Below are 21,730 nucleotides of genomic sequence, written 5' to 3'. Positions count from 1 at the left end.
CTGAGTTGTAATGATTGTTACACATTTAGCAGATAAAACTAAACAATTTCTTCTGCAATTAGAATATGTAATTATTTTTTTCCAGCATGATTTCTTTCGGTAGATCAATTGCAATCGTTTATCACGCTGCAATTTAACGCCGCGTGGTTTGTGTGATGTATTGGGTTGGTAAATACTCGATTGAGATTGAGGTATTTGCTAGACTCTGTAAACACTCGGTAGACGTAAGCGGGAAAATCACAAAAACATGTAAAGATGTTAATTCATCAAAGCTTTGTAGTGCAGCAACAGTAGTTCACATTCTTTATTTCAATCTACGTGAAGCTACTTTCTCGGATAAAAATACGTGTGTATTTTTAATAATTGCACAAAGCTTGACGATTTATTGGAATATCCAACAGCAGTTTTTTTTTTAAATAAATCAAGGTAAACAATCAGTTTGCCGATTTAAAGAAGCATTTTGTCAAGTGCTCTCTGTGGTGTGAAATATAAACAAATTTGACTATGGTAATAAAGTGTTGGGAAAAAATATATTACTCCAATAAGACTTATTCGACAGCTTACACGAAGTTTTCTACGTTTCAATATTGGTGTACAGTTTCCATTAAACGACTGATTGATCTTTTGGGTTCTATTGTAGATATTTTTGCTTCCTGCTCTATCGATTCCAAGTTCGTTGCTATACCGCAGCACAGTTTCGATACAACAATTGCAAAATTAAGCGTTTGTTTTATTATAGGCTCAGAGGTGAAAAGTATACTAATCTAGTTACTACTGTTATCGCTATCATGTGATTTTCGTTACCGTTATTATGCATACATGTATAAGTAATATTTAATTATCCTTATATAGGTAGGTATAGGCACTGTTGATATTAATTATATGCGTGAACTTTTATCATTACACAACGATTATTATAGTATTACTTTAGCTATTATTATTATCATTATTATCATTATAATTGCTATTATTACCACTATTTTGTGCAATATCGGCTTTGCATCGAAAAGGCGAAGAGGCAAAGTCAATACTGTACTGAATGTAAAGTAATGAAATCCTCTAGCTAATTAATAATACAGGATCTCGTCGCATTACCCGCAGCCGGGGATAAATTTTCACCGCCGAAAAGCAGGTTAACAAGCTTCTTGAAGCCGATGAATTTTTTCGCACGAAATGCGAACCCGTGCGATAATAAACCTATGCGCGAGGATCAAGACGACGTCTCAAATAGTGCCGAACGTTAATCATTTTTTAAACCCAAGTGGGATGCTACTTGGTCACTATCAGGTGTACCCTGAAGGTTAATGGCTTTTCCCATATCTCATTTTCCCCTATCGAACCATTCGCTGGACGACCGTGTATTTCGACTAGGAAATGACCCGCCGATTTCATACGCTTCCGGAAATGCAGTGCCCACACTCCGTGCCTCTTCACGATCTCAAACTGGTTCTTGTCGTTACCACGAGTCACCGTGTACTCGATGTCCTTATGCTGCAACAGCGGTTATGCATATAAAGAAATGATAAAACTTAGTTCAAAATTTTAAAAAATGTGTTTTGTTGCAATTTGAAGAAATGTTGATCCTTTTCGTTTGAATGCAAATGAATATGACTAACCTTCACGGCTGGCTGAAGCTTGATTATTCTCATTCTATGTTTCGTCTGTTGAAGACTGATCTTCAGGACGTGTTCCTCTCCGTGATGGTGTCGTTTCACTTTGCGCGATCGCTTCCTCGACAGAGATTTGCTTGTTCTCATTTTGGTGATCAATTCTTGCATGTCCGACGTTCCATTGTACCGTGCCATGGACCTGCCTCGAGCACCCCTTCGGTGTCTTCCCCCGTTACCATTCACCTAAAGGCATATCAGTCGTGTGATGTAACATTCAGTATTTTATCCACCGTGTTATCACGATCACTTAAACTGAAGTTAATCGCTCAGCAGCATATACCTTGCATGAGAAACACCCCTCTGTCGATATTATCTTATCGTCGGATGGCGGTATGTGGTAAGGATCAGGATTGATTGGATACGTTGGTACATTGCCAATATCCTCGCCATAACTAATATCACCAACACTTACGCCGCCAACTGGAGCGAGGGGATTTATCGTTGACAGGCAATGACCCTGTAAAAGAAATTGATCTTACAATGAAAAACGCATGTATAAGTCGGTGCAGAACTTTTCGGTTCAAGCCAGCACTGACTTGTATCTTGCAAATTTTTGTGAAGGTAATGCTGACGAACCAAATAATACACTGCTATACGTATGAATTATACCTGGCCAATTCGTTGGTACCCGGTTGGGCAGCTACAAGTGAATCCGTTTGCACCGTTCGGTACGCAACCGAATGAACATGGACTTCCAGCGCACCCAGCGCTTACCTGTGGTTGTGAAAATTGTCAGTAGTTATTTGGGGCTACCTGTTTTTTTTTTTAATACTTGATTATTGGGATAAGTGAAGTCGTCGTAAAGCTATCGTATAACAGTAACGATAATGAAAACTTGAGCATTTCAGCATTTCTTACCTGAACGCAAACTTGCATACTATTGTCGAATTGATAGCCATCAGGACATCCACAACGGTAGCTGCCAATTGTATTTATGCAGGCATTGTCACCGCACGGTGACCCGCTGCATTCATTTTCATCAATACACTGGTTATAGTAGAGGTGCTGAACAAATCCTTCAGGACAACCGCATCGGTAGCTGCCCATGAGGTTCTGCAAAAGTCGTAAGGATAAGCCCATGTTTACTTGTGGTATATGATAAGATACAGGCTGATTGTAGGTGTTGAAAAAGACAATTTAACGTTACCTGGCAGCCATGTTCGCAGCTTGAGTCGTCGGCGCATTCATTAGTGTCGGAACACAAGGTGCCGGTGTTATCAAGTTTGAAACCCCTAGGGCATATGCATCGGAAGCTGCCGAGAGTGTTGACGCAGTTACCTGGTTTCGGACAGGTGCCGGGTATTTCTGTACACTCGTCAATGTCTGGAAACGGGCAATTCGGTTTGACGTGTCACATGAATTAAAGAGCTTGACGTAAAACTTTAGTATGTCGAATTTTCTCACCGTGGCAACTGTCTCCATGCTGGGTGTACCCTTCTCGACATCCGCACGTGTAGCTGCCCTGGGTATTGATGCATTCTTGTTGACAAAGGTGATTCCCAGTTGCGCATTCGTCCAAGTCTCGACAGCTCACGCCGTCCGGATTCAGGATGAAACCGACAGGACACGAGCATATAAAGCCTCCTTCTGTGTTCTGGCAGTTGTATCTGCATGGCTTCGAACTCAGCTCGCACTCGTTTATGTCTGAAAGGTGAGTTATGGTTCTGTAATGCCGAATTACTGATGGTTTCCACTCATGAATAACCTTGAGATTGATTGTCTTACCGACGCAATGTGTTCCCGATCCAACCGGTTTATATCCCTTGTTGCATATGCATCTGTACGATCCGAGGGTGTTTATACACATTCCATTTCTGCAGAGATCAGGGATCGTTCTGCACTCGTCAATGTCTAAAAGTTGATACGTTAAATAATACCACTCGCTATTATTTTCCGCAAACATTCAGACCTGTGTATAATTACTATGTTCGCATTATGTATACCTTGACCGTCCACCGAATATCCTTTTTCGAGGCAGAGTTCGTTATAGTCATCCAAGTCACGTGATGGACACATCTCGCAATGTGATCCCCAAGCGGCTCCCATGGTGCAACAACAATCGGCCTTAGTGACCTTTGGCTGGTCAAATGTTCGCGTTACGCAACGACCCCCAATTGTTTGTTGGAAGCAATAGCCGGATCTGCGATCTAGCCAGGAGAGTCAATTTCATTAGCATTCTCAAGTCAAATCAATTATTGAGTACATTAATTGATCACCACCTACCAATACAGGACTTTCCATCGTGACTCAGCTCAAATCCTTCCCAGCAATCGCAGCGATACCCACCATCGATATTGCGACAGTATCCGTGACGGCAAAGTCCAGAATTTATCGCGCACTCATTTATATCCTTGCACTCATCTGTCATTCCGATTTTTTGGTATCCGGGTGGGCAGATGCATATAAATGTTCCAATCAGATTCTTACATTCAAATCTGCAATTGTTTGCCGGGGTAGTGCACTCGTCCACGTCTAAAATATACCGTTGCTTGCATTACTTTACAAATACGACTCGTCGTTGTTGATTGAAGTAAGCACGTATTACAGCCTTACCAATACAGTGGAGACCATCAGCGGCAAGAGCGTATCCATAGGGACATATGCATCGGAACGATCCTGGGACGTTGTGGCATCTGAATGCGCATTGGTTTCCCAATTCCAGGCATTCGTTTATGTCCTCACATACTTGATTGGGTCCAGGTGTGAATCCTTCATTGCAGGAGCATTCGAAACCTCCGTCAACATTGGTGCAGGTGCCGTTGCCGCAAATATTCTGGACATTGAGGCATTCGTTGTCATCGACGCACTTCTTTCCGGAGGCATCGAGCACGTACCCAGGTGGACACTCACACCTAAATGACCCATCAGTGTTGATGCAATCGCCACCGACACAGGCATCTGGCATGAAGAGACACTCATTGAGGTCAATCCCAAGGTCGTCCCGGCCTGGACCCTCAGGACACAATCTCTGAAACTCCTCTGGAATTCAAATCATGTTGTATAAGAGATACGCCTCTGATTTATCGTACGTATCTCGAATGCCGGTATTACTAACCAGTTCCTTCTATGGGGCATTCTTCGCAGTAACGGCCCCACGCCATTGCCATTGTGCAGCAACAGTGCTTCTTTGTAATTCCTCCCTCGCGAGGTTCCAAGCATTGACCTCTACTGAAAACATCGTAGCACCTCTCCTCCCGAACGTCGATACACCTCATAGAGTCGATCTTCTCGCTGAGCTGATACCCCACTGGACATTCACAGATTACACCTCCCTCGGTGTTGATGCATCGGCCGTTTTCACAGAAATCCTCCGACTCGGCGCATTCGTCAATGTCTATGATTAGGGTGAGTATGAACAATTATAAATACGAGCGCGTACGCACAATATTGCAGAGTAATAATCAGCGAGATGAATGAATACGAACCGAGACAGCTCTTCTTCGTTTCATCGAGCTCGTATCCCGGTGGACAGTGGCAGACATAAGAACCCATAAGGTTTTGACATCTTCCTGGCTGTGGGCACAGATCTGACACCTGAAATTAGATGAATATTTAATTTAATCACGTCATGCCATCGCCACGATGAAATTGAAATTCTTACCTCGCGACATTCGTCGATATCTCGGCAGTGTTGTTTTTCCTGCGCTAAGACGTAGCCGTCAGCGCATTCGCAACTGAATGAACCGACCGTGTTACGACACCTTCCATTTCGACACAGGAATGGCATAATTCTGCACTCGTCGACGTCTGAAAAACCCAAGGAATTCATTTTCAGTTTTTTAATCTCAGCTTTAACGATATAGTTACATACTACAAATGCGAACGGCATATTGCCGATTGTCTTTGCCGATGATCATTAACCTACCACTGTTTCATATTCGAAGTATCTGAACTCAAACTGTGAAATTTAATCTGGTAGCGATACCCAAATACTACTTACCCTCACAGTCATTGTTAGGACCAAGCTTGAATCCCTCGTAACAGAAACATTTGTAACTTCCAAGAGTGTTAATGCACGATCCATTGTTACATACGTTCTGACTGCGCTTGCACTCGTCAATATCAACGCAAGAGTCCCTGTCTCGGGTGAGCTGGAACCCTTGATTGCAAGCGCACTGGAAACTACCCTGCAGGTTTTTGCATACCCCGTTACTGCAAACGCCGGGGTTCTCGTAGCACTCGTCGATATCAACGCAGTCTCTCTGATCGATCCCAAGTTTGTATCCGGCCGGACAGAGACACTTGTATAAACCCTGCTCGTTAATGCACTGAGCGTTACCGCGGCAAGGGCTCGGAACCTGTTGACACTCGTTCTGGTCTATGCACTGATGTGAGTCCTCGTCATAAATATAACCAAGCTTGCACTGGCACTCAAAACTTCCTGGAGTGTTCAGACACCGACCATGAGAGCACATCGTAGGCATCAGGGAACACTCATCGATCTCAACCGTGTGGTTAGTTATCGGGTTCTTGATCTGTCCAGGCTCCCGGCCGCAAAGCGTTACGTATTCCTCTGCAGAAGTCGGATCATTGGTTGATAAGGCAGTATGTAAAATTAAGAAATTAGTATATTGTGTTGCAAATACGAAAGGCGGCTAATTTCTGATAAGCGGGGAGTTTCTAGCGTGAGCCGCAAAGGCGACTGTTGCGATGATAATCACACTAGTCAGATATCGCCCACCCGTATGCGTGACAAACGCTATCTTTTTTTTAACACCTATCAAGGAAAATTCGATTTGAGGAGGAACAAAGGTGCCTGACAGCTCATAAAATTGGAGTTAGATCACTTATGCTCATTGACGCGTGTTCCACAGATTTCGAAAATCGAACTTCCCAACTACGTGGTGGAAAACCTTTATTATGTTTGAGCATAGCTTGAGAACTTACGAGTTCCCTTACGAGGGCATCTTTCACAAGGACTGCCCCACGCTGCACCTATTGAACAACAGCACAACATTCGAGTCTGTGGCCGCATCATGGGATGGTCGCAGGTTCCGGACTCGAAGCTTGTATAGCACCTCTCTCTCCTCATATCAACGCACTCCTCTGTGGAATAATTTGCGCGTAAATACGCCGTTATGACGAAAGTATGACGTTGTTGTGATAAGAATATCGGCTTATCCATGTAATTTTTAATTATCGAACGAAAAATGGACTATTGCTGCTAATAATACTCACTTCCTCCAGGCATCGGCATGTAACCGTCGGGACATTCGCAGTGATATTTTCCCTGATCGTTGATGCAACGTCCAACGCCACATATATCAGGATGTCGACTACACTCGTCAACGTCTGAAATACATGTGTTAACAGTATATGTATAGCTTGGTACTCAGCCTGTAAGTCACTACAAGTCAAACAATCTTACCAATGCAGTTCGTTTTGGTATGATCGAGTTCGTAACCTTCGTCGCAGGAGCACATAAAGCTTCCAAATGTGTTTGTGCAGTGGCCATTCTGACAAATGTTATCGTGTTCTTCACACTCGTTTATGTCCTCCATAATGACGGTGATGGAGTTTGGTCGATAACCAGGACCACTTGGGCAGAGCTCGTTGTACTCCGCACTTCCAAATTCGGGACAAGCCTCACATCGATTGCCCCAAGCAGTTCCCACACTGCAGCAGCAGGTCGCCTTAGTTACAGCAGCTGACATGTCAAAAATGCACTGAGGCCTGTTACTGCCAACTTCGTATCCAGTGAAACACGAGGAAATTCTTCTATCTGCAGAAAAGACGAGAAATTCGTAGAGCTCGGGGGTCAGGATTTCCTTAGATCCAAACCTTCACATTACGCTACCTACCTACGCAAGCGTTTCCGGCCTCGACCAGCTCATGATTAGCAGGACACTCGCAGAGATATTTGCCGTCAGTGTTGATGCAGGTACCGTACTGGCAGGACTGAGGACTTTCGCACTCATCGATGTCAGTGCAGTTCCCTCCAGAGCTGTCGAGCTTGTAGCCATCGTCACATTCACAACGGAACATGCTGAATATGTTCTCACATTTACCATACACGCAAAGATTGTTGAACAACTCGCACTCGTCAATGTCGACACAGGCCTGCTCGTTGTTCTCGTCAGGGTGCATGAATCCCATCTCGCACTCGCACCGGAAAGAACCGGGATAATTGAGGCAGTGGCCGTTTTCGCAGAGTGTTGAGTCATTCGAACATTCGTCCAAATCCTTGCAGGAATGACCGTCGCCCTTGAATCCAGCATCGCACACGCACTGGAAAAATCAACCATTAATTTAGTCGACTTATCAGTTGTTCGATCTTCACCCTCCTGCTGCTCCATGATTACGCAATTCCAACCTTGAATGACCCCTCGGTGTTGATGCACTGAGCGTTTGCGTCGCAACCCCCGTTGTTAGTCAGACATTCGTTTATGTCCCTGCACTCAACCCCGTTCCCGGCAAAACCTTCCTGACACGTGCACGAGTAAGATCCCTGAGTATTTTGGCAGTCGGCAAACTCACTACAGGTGTACGCATCAAGCATGCACTCATCGTCATCTGTGCACCCTTCTCTAGCATTATCCGGCTTTACGGAATATCCCTCCTCGCAACGGCAGTTGTATGAACCGATCGTGTTATCGCATTGACCATAACCGCAAACGTGGGGCTGCGACACGCACTCGTCAACGTCTGCAAAAATGTTTTATTTAACAATTGGATTATTTTTATGAGTGAATAGCAGCTTAGCTTATCACTATTTTTTCAGATCCTACCGATGCAGGAAGTTCCATCGCTACCGGGCAGCAATCCATCTGTGCACGTGCACGTGTAGCTGCCCAAAGTGTTCATGCATTTTCCACCGTTACAAATCCTCATATTTCCTTTGCACTCGTCTACGTCTGTGCATGAGCGTCCATCAAGATTCAACGCGAATCCGGTGCTGTTTAACGTTCGAAATGATTGATCAGTTGCCATGTACTAACGGTATACTCGACAAAGAAATAAACATGTACGTATACCTGCAAGAGCATGAGAAGCTACCGGGTGTGTTGAGGCAGATGTTTTCGCATCCTCCATTAGTTGCGGAGCACTCGTCAATGTCCTCGCAATGGGACTTCAGCCCAGTTTGTTGATATCCTTCATCGCAAACACATTGATAAGTTCCCATCATGTTCTCGCACACGCCATTTGAACATATACCACTGGTCCTGGAACACTCGTCTATATCCTTGCAGGATTCTTTATCGGGAGCAAGTTCGTGCCCCGGCGGACATACACACTTGAAGCTTCCCTCCGTATTAACGCACGTACCTCCTCGGCACAATCCCGGTGTTGTTTCGCACTCGTTTATATCTGCAATTGATTAGTGCCACTCATTCTTTATTATGGTATTACAGTTGTTATATGTTTAGCTGATGATTATTTCTTGGTAAGACTTTGTCGTGTTATTCGTCGAGTCGTGTGTTTCGCAGTTTTTCGGTGAACGTGAAAATAACCATTGATTTCATGCATCATTATTCGGAATTCATGTAATGGGATGTTAATCCAAAAGTGATCGAGCAAGCGTTTAAAGATGGTTCTTTACATGATCGTTATCTTACCCATGCATATTTTCATAATTTCGCTACTCTGGTAGCCAGGATAGCAATCGCACTGGAAATTTCCCTGGGTGTTGCGACAGGTGCCGTTACCACACACGCCGTGCATGATACTGCATTCATCAATATCTGTACATGTAAGATCGTGAAAAAAAAGAAAAAAAGAAATAGGAGTCCACGATTAATATCGATCACAATACTTCACACCCGAGGATGACATAACCCTCCCCCCTCAATCATAAAGTTCATCTTACCCACCTACGCATCTTATTCCGTTTTCGTCGAGTGCGTACCCCTGGTTACACCTACAGCTATAACTGCCAATGGTGTTTTTGCACCTGCCGTTCACACACATGTTGGGGAATTCAGTGCACTCATTAATATCCTTCCGTTCGCCAAAGCCGGGACCCTTAGGACACAGCTCAGCTCGCGCCTGCGACCCGGGCTTGGGGCAGGCCTCGCACTTATCGTTACCCCATGCTCGACCTACAGAGCAGCAGCAAAGACTCCGAGAGAATCGTCCCTCGATCGAGTTCAAGCACTGCCCGTGTCTGTACTCTGTGTAGCAGGACTCTTCTCTGGTGTCAATGCAAGTTGTTTCTGGAAAAAATATAATGTCGAATCTTTATTGACTGTTCAGTTTGCGGGAAGAGTGGTCTTTCTAACTCACGCGTGGTGTCGAGGGTGAGACCCGGCGGGCATTCGCACCGGTAAGAACCGTCGGTGTTGACGCATGTTCCACCGCCTTTGCATATGCCAGCATTAAGTTCACACTCGTTGACGTCGGTGCATGACTTTCCGTCAACCTTCGCGTAGCCTACGGAGCACTCGCACAGAGAGTGATCGCACTTCTCACACGGACTTCCCCAGGCTAGACCGACCGAACAGCAGCACTCTGACCTCAGGGTAAGACGTGGAAGGTTGTTCTCGCACCGTCCATGAACCATCTTTGTCCAGCAGGTGCCTTTTCTGTTATCTGGGCGATAAAGCGCGGCGTTCAAGGGTAAAACGTTCGAACTTCGCTACGTACTGTCAGAAAGTGAGGAGCACGAACCTATGCATATGTGCCCAGTGTTGTCGAGTATATATCCGGGACTGCACATACACTCGTATGATCCCTGACCGTTGATACAGATGCCATTGATGCAAGCATCGGGTCCGAGTTCCAGGCACTCATCAACGTCCTCGCACATCTGGTTGTAGGTGTTCAGCCTGGTGCCAGTTGGACAGGTGCACTGTATTAGGATTAGATATTGACTATCAGATTCGTGGGTGCCGCTCATTGATCGTTCGTGGATCAGGAATGACAATATTTAGCGCATTCTCTTATACCTGAAAACTTCCTGGGGTGTTTCGGCATTGCCCGCCACTGCAGAGAGTTTCTTCCAACGCGCATTCATCAATGTCCGTGCATAGCTTGCCCGCTGCATCTACTTCATAGCCAGTGTCACATATGCAGCGATGCGTTCCCATCAGGTTTTCGCAGCCACCGTTCACACAAATGTTAGGATTCAGGGCACACTCGTTTATGTCTGAAATTCGGCAAGTCTACAGGGTATACCTTTGGCCACTGACCTCTGCCATCTATATTGTTGATCTACGATTAAGACTTACCATCGCCATTGTACGTCATCCCTGATCCATGGGGACAGAGAGCATCAAACTCGCTCGTGCCCGGGACAGGACACGGCTGGCAATTGCTACCCCAAGCCATTGGCTGACCAAGTATAACCGTACAGCAGCAGCAGCTGGATCTGGTGACAGCAGTGGAGGTTGGATTTGAGCACTGGCCGTCCCTGTACTGGGAGTAACACAAATCTCTTCGTGTGTCTGTGGGAAGATAATTACGGTTGTCTCTCGGCGGAAGGTGTGAGGCATAGTCGACAAGGGAGTCGAGTGCTTCAACCCTCACCGAAAAAAACCAAATTGGGCGCAATTCACACCCCCATTCATAGATAATGCTAAATTCCCATAAGAAAAAATTTGAGGGTGCGAATTTACACCCAAGCGGAGGGTTCTCTTCCGTGAGGGAGTAAACTGAATACGTACCCAGACAAGACCTTCCCTCGGGACCAAGGTTGAAACCAACGTGGCATTCGCACCAGAAACTTCCAGGAGTATTCACGCAACGGCCGTTGTGGCATGGCTGGCTCTGACACTCGTCGATATCTGCAACAACATGTCAGGGTTATCAGTGCCGTGAACGTCGCCAAAAATACGGTGTCAGATAACGAACAACGACTCCCGATTTGCTTACCGATGCAGTGCCTGTGATCGGGTCCAAGGCGGAAGCCAGGGTCGCAGACGCACTTGAAAGAACCCTCCATATTAACGCATTTCCCGTTATCGCACATCCCCGACACACACTCGTCCATATCCACGCAGAAGGTGTTGTCTCTTGATGCGGTGAAGCCGGGTTGACAAACACAGTGATATGACCCTTGCGTGTTCTCGCATCTTCCGTTAAGACAGATCCTTGGGTTATCCAGGCACTCGTCGATATCTGTAATGTACAAACAATGCGTGAATAGGTTTCATTTGGATTTTTCTTCATGCTCTGATGAACGAATCCATCAACGTAACTTACCCGCACATGCATTTTGCCCTGGTGACAATGAGTAGCCGTCGTTACACTCGCACTTGTGAGATCCGTCCATGTTTATGCACCGACCGTTTGCACACATGCCCGTATCTTGGCACTCGTCGTGATCTGGAAGCCAGGAAATATGATGATGCAATTCCGTCATTCATTATTTATTTACCGGCCAATAAACCATGCTTCCGTTACTGACCTGTGCAGTATTCATTATCGCCTGATACGACGAACCCGGGAGGACAATGACACTCGAATTTTCCAGGTAAGTTAACACAGTTTCCTCCTTTGCACTTCCCCAAACGACATTCGTCGATGTCCACGCAGCTGCCCCTCTTGTTCTCATATCCTGGAAAGCACTGGCACTCGTATCCATCCGTCTTGTCAGTGCATTTACCATTTCCGCATATCCCTGGTCTAATCGCGCACTCGTCGAGTGTGTACTTCGCCGACTCCTGGCACAGCTTCCTGTGCTCGTCTGTCAGTTTGAAAGTTAAGATGTGATTTTATAATTGCAAGATCCGCGTCAGAACAATTAGGTCTGTATGGAATGTAACCAACCACTTCCCTCTGCTGGGCACTTGTAGCATAAGTCACCCCAGCCTCTGCCCATGTTTTTACCGCAACAACAGTCCTGCTTACTGAGTCTAATCTCGAGCCGATTCTTACACTGGCCATTTCTGTTCACCGCCGTGTAGCAGAGGCCCTGACGTCCGTCTGTGAAAAATGTTAGGACATTCGCACGGAACAGGATCACAGGCGAAAATCAATAGACCGTCAAAGTGCAGGTCTACTCACCGATGCAATACTGCTGATCCTGACTCTGAATAAATCCAGGATTACAGAGACAGTAGAATCCACCTTCAGTATTGACGCATCGTCCGTCAGTACATATCCCTTCATGAAGACACTCGTCTTCATCCTCGCAGGCATTAGTTTCTTCGTCTCTCACTTGACCCTGGGGACACTCGCAAGTAAACGAACCTAGGGTGTTGACGCACTTACCGCCCTCGCAGAGTCCCGGAATCGCCTCACACTCATCGATGTCTATTAGGGTACAAAAGAACAGTGTATGTCGCAGAAATATCACGAGGCATTAAGCACTCATGAATTAGTTTGAACAACAGATTCAAAAGTGTTCAGTTTGATGCGAATCATTCATATATCATCTGCTTTGGAATACTTAAATAATACCTTCATTTACAAACGTGTCTCTGATGGAAGGTAATTTTCAGTTTTATCGAAACTTAAGAAAAAAACCTTCCCATACTAGACTGCGTTCTTCTACATGAAACTTCCGGAATGTTTTACTCTTCATCTTCAGTACTTACCAATGCATTTTCCCTGGTTTGTCTTGAGGTATCCAGGTTCGCATTCAAGTCTTATTGGACACCGTTCGCAGGGATGACCCCATCCTTTGCCGACAGTTGCGCAACACAATTGTCGAGTGCACACAACGCCGCGAAGACTGGCGAGACATTGACCATTTCTTACCTTCGTGAAACAGGGTCCAGTTCTGTAGTCGGTCTCGCACCGACGGCCCGTGTAACCGTAGATGCAAGCGCACCGATCGGGCCCAATGCATCGGCCCTGATTCAGGCACGGTTCTCTGCAAATTGCTGAAAAGTAATGGTGGTGAGTGTGCGGCTGCAGTGCGGAGTTTCTCTCTCGACGCATCAAGCATGTCTTCAACTCACGTTCGCTGCAAAATTCACCCTGGTATCCTGGCCTGCACTGGCAGCTGCCGTCCACGCAGTTACCATGGATGCACTGGGCTTTGCAAGAGCCACCTTCTCCACGTTGATTACCGCTGCCGATAATACCGTTTCTGTTTCCATCCCCGTTCTCGTAGACGGTGTATGGACCTTCGAACAAAGTTTCACTTCGGGTACTGATGGAAGACGAGATTCTGATTCATTTAGTAGGCATGCGTTTATACTTTTCGAAACTATCAAGACACTGTTCCAAGCACGGGAGTAAAAAACCCGTTGCATCGAGGGCATACTTCGCGGTAATCTAGAACGATTAAAAACCTCGATTGTCTACGACGGAATCCCCGGGGAGCTCATACTCTTGCTCAAGATAGACGGCCTGCATTGCCGTAATCACTGTACGTATAGATAATCAGATCGTGTCCGTCCCGTGGGCATTCCAGCCCGTTCACAGGTGCTCTTTTAAGTATGCACTACTTACGCCAATGGACGCACACCTCCGACCCACCCACACAACCGTCTCTAACTTTGAACTGCACCCGGTAGATCAACGCACGTATACTCCATCCCTCTGATGCGTGTGTGAACTAGGTACATTAAAACGCGTTTACGAAGTCTAATTACAACTGGGCGGATGCTAATTATTTGTTGCCGTTTGATTTATACTCCGAGAAGTAAAACTCTGAACCTACGGCTGAGTTTAGGGTTTCTGATTAGAGACATTAAATTGAATTCCCATATTCTCACTCGATAAAAATGTTCAAATAGCTTCTTGAAATTTTGAAACATTCGTAGGCCCTTCCAAATTAAAACAAGAAATTGTATAGCCTTCTGACACGTATACACGGTATTTAGATTTGTCTAATACTATTCACACGGGACTACTTGTAATGGGAGTGATTTGGGAGTGTAGAGATCCATTCGATGATATCGCGTGTTATTATCTGACGAAGGAAACAGCCATTTCTACAAGACGGACAACCTTCTCTGCGGACTCTACCGGTCAAATACCAAAAATTTGTTTGTAAATGTTCATTACGATGTCATATCGGCTGTACCAGAAACAGGAAGTACACATATTTCATTCGAGAAGATCAATCAACGAGAATCCCGAAACCCGTCTGTTTACCATTTCAGCTAAGCTCGTGATATCGTATTTGAACAGAAATCTATCTCAAACCTTCTACCTCAAGTATTGGGATCCGCATATGTACATAATCACGCGTGTAAATTACACATGTGTAAAGCACGCGCCGAGATACTCATAAAGAAATTCTCAATCGGCCGTTAGGTAGTAGATCTTACGTCATAATTTATGGACAGTGCGTGAAGGGTGTGAAACGCTATTAGAATTCTCAAAGGTGCTCGCTTCTGTTCCTACATGTGTGTAGTCGCACGATAAATCAGCCCTTTGGTCGAGTGGTGGGTGAGGTTCTCAGCACGAGTTCTAATAGCGCAGCTTACCGGCTGATGGAAGCGAACGACGGGGCGCTTACAAGTGCGTTGAGAGACCCTGATGACTTGTTTGCTTTCCGACAAGACGATGGTTATCGGGCCGTGTTCAATATCGAGCTGAAAATCAGCTGATTCATTCTGTATTGAATTCAAAATGGAATGCACGCGGTGCAGCCGCAGTGCGGTTCATCACTTCCCCCGCACGATTGCGATCGTTACTCGCCGACTCGACACGCTGGCTTGCGGAACCCACTTCACCAGCTCGTACCGGAATTGCAAAAGTTCCATTGCCCTAAAAATCCCATGGCACGAGGCATCCCAAGGGAAAGGTCACCGTCGCGTGATTACGGTAAGCCTGTTGATGTGGTTCGAACCGACGAAGGCATTGACTTCTGTAGGCAGACCAGACGGTCTGGTAGGCGTCTCGAACAAGATACGAACTTGTCCTGCCCTTCTCTGCTTGCTCTGCCTTCTCGTTTACGTATCTGATCGAATGTACTTGGTGGAAACCTAGTCCGAGTGCAGGTCAAGTATCACTTATATGTCCACCTGGTCCCACCCCGATCTTTAGTATTCTTTGCAATGTGCCGAAGGTACAGTATCTAAAAGATTCGTGGAATACCCGCCACCGCCTCGTTCGACGGGCCTAGCAGAGGACCAACGGAATGAAACGGCTCCGATTTAGAAGAAAAAATTTCATTGATTAATCACTGATCTGTCGGTATTTATGTCTTCCGTCGATGCCTCTATCTATCAGCGTCCGCGATGGATCACAGGCTACATATCTCCATTTGAAGTTGAGTTGTACTGGGTTGTACCCAATCTACATTGTCAGTGTGAGCAGTACTCGGAACCGTGAATAGAAGCTGGTAGTTTCGTGTTTGAAGTAGCAAGTCACAGTACTTGCACCCACCTTTGCGTTGACCCACTGTGTTGCAGACGGAGGCCACTGTTCCACTCTCGCACATACAGATGTTCGGTCTTATGCATCTACCTTGTACTCCACATCGCCTCGAACACACCGCTGAAACATTGAAGAAACGAAACGCTTGGCACACTTGTACTCGTTATCAAATTTCGACGGTAGGTTGGAAAATCTATTCTAACGCAAATCGTGTCATTTCTTCACTTCTCCGTTTTAACAGTATTATTCTAGTTTATTGAGTTTTCTCTTCACTTTTCATCTATCTACGAATGATTACTCACGAATCACGCACAGGCCTGACTCGGGCTTCTTGGTCCAGCCTGGGCAACAGTAGTTCGTATGCCTCGTCCTGCAAATGTTTGGCCTGCAACAAACAAATAAAAGGATTTTTCATTCAACAACGTAATCAACGTTTGATTATCATGTGCAAGACAGTACGTCGAACAACAATTCGAGTCATTCCATTGTGATTCAGTGACTGGTTGCGCTGACGAGTCGAATGTGCGCCTTCGACGAAAATATGTGTGTCAACGCGATAAACCGTATCCTACTTTAAATGCAGTCGTTCGTAAACATGCGTGTTGTATATGCACACATGAATCACTTCCAGCTTCCCATAGATTGCGAACGAATTATCATCGCAACATTTTTCTTCTCGGGTCTTTCAAGGTGGAAAAAATGAAGAAATAATACACGAATGATCAGTAGGATTGTGTCACTCGCCGGATGGCGATAGTAAGGATGATGATTCATACATCACGCGTCCTATATGAGTACTTAACGGGTGGCGAGTGCGCCTAGGGCACCAATTGCATTCGCCGGGTTTCTACGGGGCCCGGAAGAAACTAAAGATTTTAACTGACCAGGGACCACTATTGCCTAGCCTCTCCGTGAAAGTTCGTACTCAAACGAAAAGGGCCATTGAATTGCCTTCGACACCGCGTGTCTTACGTGTTTTGAATGTTTTAATGCATCTTTTATTTGGCACAACTCCTCGCTTTCGAAATAACGGATTATGGATGAAACTAGATCCTGAAAATATATTGCCCGTATACCTACATGCTTTTTCCACACATTCATGAATACAAAACTTGGTGTGGGGACAGAAATTTTATAAGGAGAAACTTATTAAAATATTTTTAAGTGTGATCGGCCAAAGGATAGTGTTTAGGATACTGTATTTCTGAGGTGTTGATTTTCAGTCAAATAGAAGGGAACATCATGCTTCATTCAATGAAATTTAATACCAGTATCTTGCAACGGATAACAACTCATTTCAAAGCCAATTTGACAATTCGTATTGGCCAAAAATAGTCTGCAGATTGACGGATCTGCAGATCTTCTGACCCAAGACTCTCATCGTTTTAAATAACCGTAGAAGCATCTCAAGCTCAATCAAACTCCACAGTCAGGTTCCTAAAATTTTATCCCAATATTTTGTATCAATTGTAATCCGTTGAATACAATGTAGAAAATTGTGTCGGGTACGGCATATCTCCTATAAGTTCCAATGCAGCTATTGAAGCCTTGTAATATCATGTACAGTAATAATGATCCTCAGCATAGCTTGTATTTTCCACTTATGCAGCATATACGGTATGGAAATTATGTTAACGGTTCCTGGTGAACTCGGCAGGTATAAGGAATGGATAAAAGCACAAGTAATTTCTTGAATATTGTCATCTTCACCCTGTATGTAACACATTACCTAACGTCGAAACATAAGTACGATCAATGTCTCACTTTGGTGAGAATTATTCTTTCTGAATGACTTGCCAAAGCTGAAACTACCCTTTCAGAATCTCGACCGAACACTTATGCGTAAACCGAAAGAATAACCGTCGTTTAGTTGTATCGGTGTCCAAGGCATCTATCGATGTCTCTATTCTCCTAGTTATGTATCCCTGATTTTACGATGTCACATATGAATGTTTACCTGCGCGGGCATTCAATCAGGCGTATTATGTTGTGTCCATTGACGAGATCGTCGGCGTTTGACAGTAGGTTGCGGGGTATTGGCTATCGGGTGTTGGCTGTATCGGGTATCAGTGGACACCCAAGTGAGATTTCCCGTTCTCAGTGTCAGTCTGACGTTAATCTCAAACTTTGATCCTTCAGGTATGCGACTGGATGGTGATGGATGACGTCGCAACGCGTAAAAATGTTTGGTTTCCTGCAGGGATGTGTCAACGTTTTCCGGAGGGATCGAGAAAGCGAACGCTGACGGAACCGCACAGCAGTCAATAATTGTTCATCTGGACACGATGCCGGCGCGTTAACTCGTCTGTTTACAAAGCTATCGGTATTACAGCCATTAATCCAGGCAGCAACCAGCTAGTGTTATTTTTAACCTGAGCCACGTCGTCGCGTTAAGCCTATGAGAAACGCAAAAAAGTGAGATCGGTTGCCCTCTGAGACAAGGCGCTCATTCACGCCTCTCTCACCCGACTCTTCCGTGTAATTAAAAGCAGCTGCAACCACTGGCAGCCTCCCCTTTTTCTCCTTCTTACTCTCATTCATTAGCACACGGAACTTACTTTTCATTTCCAATGCTAATTCACCGCTTTCCGATACTGCTGGTACCGATCTTTCTCGGCTATTTCCCAGCGTTATCTCTCGATTCTTCAAATTTCGCGGGTCGATCATATTTTTAGGGGCGGAAAATTTCATTCACTTTACTCATGGCCACGCTTCCATAGTTAGCTTCTGTCCATTCAATCTCTGAGGACCGACATGCCTCGCTATTCACGATCATTTATTGGGGGTTCAAGTTTTATTTTCTTATACCAATTCATATGTTCCGGTGTGGCTTCAAGCCATAAGGCACAGTGTCCTCTTGAAATTGTCCAGATGCGAGGAACGCAGGTCTTTAAAATTCTCAAGATATCTCGAAAACTATTTGTGCTAGTTGAATATTGAAGTTTTTGCCCTTTCGAATGCCTTTCGACTTCAACCATAATGTATGAATTGAACACTAGAAATATCGAGGAATTTGATCTAAATTATAGCGACGCATTTAGTGAACTTGAAATTGACTGATTGTGAAGAAAGTGCACACTTTAAATTACGCTAAAAATAAGAGTAAGTATAAGTCTTGATGACGATGAAGACTCCTTTTCCTGCTATGTGCCACGGCCGTTAATAACGGGGAAGACAATTCATTACGTAAAGCATTCCGTTATCTAACAATTTAACTGAAATTTTTTATTAGAAACTATTTTTGGAACCTGCTCTATTTCGTATGCGACTTGTCGCTACCTTCTCTCATGGCAGATAAAAGTAGATAACAGAAATTAAACACGGAAACTGCGATAAGCGATTCATGGTTGTACCAGCTTCTGATTATCGTTTTGAAATTTTTGCACAAACGAGAGGCAAAGTTTATCAGATGTAAAATGTACTGTATTACCAACTAAAAATTCTTATCCGCTGCTAAGATGTGAGAGTTTGGGTAAGGTGGAACTTTTGATAACAGGATTGTGTTTCAATAACCATAATTCAGATGCCATATTATTCAAACGAATTCATAGCCAGGACGTACATCGACAAATTTCATGCAATCTCTTACTCGGATATTACAAGTACCAGGAGGCAATTGTGTCGTTGATTTCCAATATTACAAAATCTTTCAGTCACACCGGCGGAAAATTTTTTTTTCGCCTGTGCTTCAGGAAGAGTTACGAAGGCGTGAGACAAAAGCTTTAACGCTACACCTTCGCCGAATATATAGATGAAAATTAAAGCTCAACATGAACGAACTGTACAAATTAGAAGTCAAAACACGTATTTGAACCTCGATTCTCAACACTCTTCGATCGAGTGGCTTTCAATTTGAGACCATCGTTCGCGCGAGACAGTCAAAGCTAGGGAGAGAGAGAAAGAGAGAAAGGGCACAGAGAGAAAAAGAGGAAGAGAGAGAGAGAGAGAGAGAGGGAGGGACTAGCGACCAATTCGTGTGAGTACGAAAGAATTCTCAAAGTGCACTTTACACTTCAGAATGGAGTTTCGACTCGGTCTCTGGCAACAAGTACAGAGTTCCATCTGCAACGAAGTACATAGGAGAGTAAATAAAAATACACATACATGTATGTAAAATTTATCTGAATACACTCGTGTGCCTAAGCGATGAGAATTTTTGGGTGAGCCACGGGTGGTCGATCGCATGATGAAAACTTTGGAGATGTTCCAGCGTATGGAATAACATACTGTATTGTTAAACGGATGAGGTGGTCAAATGCATTGTCGTTTATGGGTAAACCCTGCAGATGACGGGGTTGTTCAAGTTATACACGTCACCATGGAATTACAAGCTGGTGAAAATTTCAACTGCAGATTTTGCTGGCTAAATATAATTTCTATAGAATCCTGTGAGTTGAGATGCTGCGTTCGTTATGGAAATGCTTCGTAAATTTCTGAACCAGTGCTTGATAAGTCAACGGTATTTTTCCGGAGAAAACTTTATGATTTCTATGCACTTCTAGATCGTCGTTATACGTTCCCCTTTTTTGACGTTTTTGTAAAGTTTTACATTTACAATTATTATGGTCATCACCGAATGCAATCAATGCAAGTGGAAAGCAAACAGTTTCGGTTACTGTTCGGACACTTTACGTTACTGATTTAACACGAATAAAAGCACATTATTATGTAAAAAATTAGAGAGATTAACGGGAAATCGGAATATTACGAGGGAAAACGAGATTGTCCATTGAAAACATGAATTTCAAACGTTTTCACAGAAAGGAGCAAAGAATGCAAACGAAATTTGTTAGAAACGAGTTTCTCGTCGAATAAATTAAAGAACTCGTCTATTAAGCCAGCGAAATTTGTATACGATGGATAATTATGGAAGAATAGCAGATTTATAAATCATCTCGAGCAAAATCATAAGAAAAATTGCAGAAAAGGGTAGATTTTTGTACAACAAAGAAATGCGTATGCGAAATGAGTGTAAATCGATATGGACAACTCGTATTTTTAAAATAAAAATTTGGTATAATCTGTCGAAATTTCAATCGTTCTGTTTTCGCGACACGACATAACATCTTGTACCCATGAATCGAGCGGCGGCTTGGGCGATCACCTGTTCCTAGGTGGAAGCTGAAGCTGCAGCTTCTACGTTGAATTTAAAGGAAGGTCTTAACAAGATGTAACGCCAAATAGAGAACACCCTAACAACCAGTGGCGTATACATGGCCTGGTAATACGTATGCGTCACATCTCTACTCATATATGGTATGATTATCGGCGCCTACGTGGTGAAATTAACTCGGAGCACGCTAACGACGACGGGTTCGATCCTTCCTTCGTTCCTTGATCGTCGACGGATGTTGGCGTGACTGACTATATAATAAAATAAGAAAGCCGCAAAGAGGATTTATCATACCACCTAGTCGATTATCTATCGATTTTTCTTTCTTTGTTTTCTTTTGTTCATTTTATTTTGCTTTACTTCTTCTCTCAGGCTTTTCTATTTCATTTTATTTCTTCGTTTATACGCTATAGTATCTATATACATTACACGTATCGTAAGAAGCCATTACATGTGTATAATACTTGTGCAGGGACCTCGTACTCCTTAACGTTGACCTGCCCTTAAATTATTCTTCTAGCTTTCGACTATTTATCAACCATCTCGAAGCTGCAGGTTCTTCTCTGTGCACTTACAAACCGACTTACGTACGTATCAAGTACGTGTTAGCACATACCTACGTGTTCGAAGCAATCGGCCATTAGCGACACTGCAGTCGAGTGATTGCTAAAGGTTTACCATTCATTTTGCAGCTACAGGGAAATTCATTACGTTAGTTCTTTCCCTTTAA

The 21,730-nt window shown here is 44.3% G+C and overlaps 1 protein-coding gene across 3 annotated transcripts in view; it reads right to left on the bottom strand.

Moving 5' to 3' along the window:
- Nucleotides 1–511: 511 nt before the first annotated feature.
- The window catches only part of LOC124213962 (fibrillin-2), a 41,852-nt gene continuing 20,633 nt past the window's right edge, over nucleotides 512–21,730 (bottom strand). For 2 of the 3 annotated variants that reach the window (XM_046615802.2, XM_046615803.2), the window contains exons 3-40: nucleotides 16,190–16,272; nucleotides 15,897–16,007; nucleotides 13,514–13,681; nucleotides 13,148–13,435; nucleotides 12,615–12,863; nucleotides 12,378–12,533; nucleotides 12,016–12,294; nucleotides 11,811–11,933; nucleotides 11,481–11,726; nucleotides 11,273–11,392; nucleotides 10,838–11,053; nucleotides 10,556–10,755; nucleotides 10,278–10,458; nucleotides 9,894–10,199; nucleotides 9,482–9,823; nucleotides 9,227–9,352; nucleotides 8,645–8,978; nucleotides 8,399–8,565; nucleotides 7,984–8,315; nucleotides 7,472–7,898; nucleotides 7,039–7,392; nucleotides 6,849–6,962; nucleotides 6,558–6,716; nucleotides 5,611–6,183; nucleotides 5,272–5,417; nucleotides 5,096–5,204; nucleotides 4,726–5,004; nucleotides 4,224–4,649; nucleotides 3,894–4,142; nucleotides 3,614–3,817; nucleotides 3,396–3,521; nucleotides 3,075–3,314; nucleotides 2,818–2,993; nucleotides 2,529–2,723; nucleotides 2,280–2,384; nucleotides 1,951–2,127; nucleotides 1,617–1,853; nucleotides 512–1,491 (exon numbers count right to left, since the gene is read on the bottom strand). In XM_046615802.2, coding sequence (XP_046471758.1) covers nucleotides 1,270–1,491; nucleotides 1,617–1,853; nucleotides 1,951–2,127; nucleotides 2,280–2,384; nucleotides 2,529–2,723; nucleotides 2,818–2,993; nucleotides 3,075–3,314; nucleotides 3,396–3,521; nucleotides 3,614–3,817; nucleotides 3,894–4,142; nucleotides 4,224–4,649; nucleotides 4,726–5,004; nucleotides 5,096–5,204; nucleotides 5,272–5,417; nucleotides 5,611–6,183; nucleotides 6,558–6,716; nucleotides 6,849–6,962; nucleotides 7,039–7,392; nucleotides 7,472–7,898; nucleotides 7,984–8,315; nucleotides 8,399–8,565; nucleotides 8,645–8,978; nucleotides 9,227–9,352; nucleotides 9,482–9,823; nucleotides 9,894–10,199; nucleotides 10,278–10,458; nucleotides 10,556–10,755; nucleotides 10,838–11,053; nucleotides 11,273–11,392; nucleotides 11,481–11,726; nucleotides 11,811–11,933; nucleotides 12,016–12,294; nucleotides 12,378–12,533; nucleotides 12,615–12,863; nucleotides 13,148–13,435; nucleotides 13,514–13,681; nucleotides 15,897–16,007; nucleotides 16,190–16,272 — 8,545 coding nt within the window. In that variant the 3' untranslated portion in view covers nucleotides 512–1,269. Of the gene's footprint in view, nucleotides 1,492–1,616; nucleotides 1,854–1,950; nucleotides 2,128–2,279; nucleotides 2,385–2,528; nucleotides 2,724–2,817; nucleotides 2,994–3,074; nucleotides 3,315–3,395; nucleotides 3,522–3,613; nucleotides 3,818–3,893; nucleotides 4,143–4,223; nucleotides 4,650–4,725; nucleotides 5,005–5,095; nucleotides 5,205–5,271; nucleotides 5,418–5,610; nucleotides 6,184–6,557; nucleotides 6,717–6,848; nucleotides 6,963–7,038; nucleotides 7,393–7,471; nucleotides 7,899–7,983; nucleotides 8,316–8,398; nucleotides 8,566–8,644; nucleotides 8,979–9,226; nucleotides 9,353–9,481; nucleotides 9,824–9,893; nucleotides 10,200–10,277; nucleotides 10,459–10,555; nucleotides 10,756–10,837; nucleotides 11,054–11,272; nucleotides 11,393–11,480; nucleotides 11,727–11,810; nucleotides 11,934–12,015; nucleotides 12,295–12,377; nucleotides 12,534–12,614; nucleotides 12,864–13,147; nucleotides 13,436–13,513; nucleotides 13,682–15,896; nucleotides 16,008–16,189; nucleotides 16,273–21,730 lie in introns of those variants that run through there. The other variant, XM_046615804.2, reaches the window with a different exon arrangement.

This window comes from Neodiprion pinetum, chromosome 3, assembly GCF_021155775.2.
Source record: "Neodiprion pinetum isolate iyNeoPine1 chromosome 3, iyNeoPine1.2, whole genome shotgun sequence".
NCBI classification, from domain to species: Eukaryota; Metazoa; Arthropoda; class Insecta; order Hymenoptera; family Diprionidae; genus Neodiprion; species Neodiprion pinetum.
Note: the sequence above shows the minus strand (reverse complement) of the source record. Positions and strands in the feature narration are given on the sequence as shown.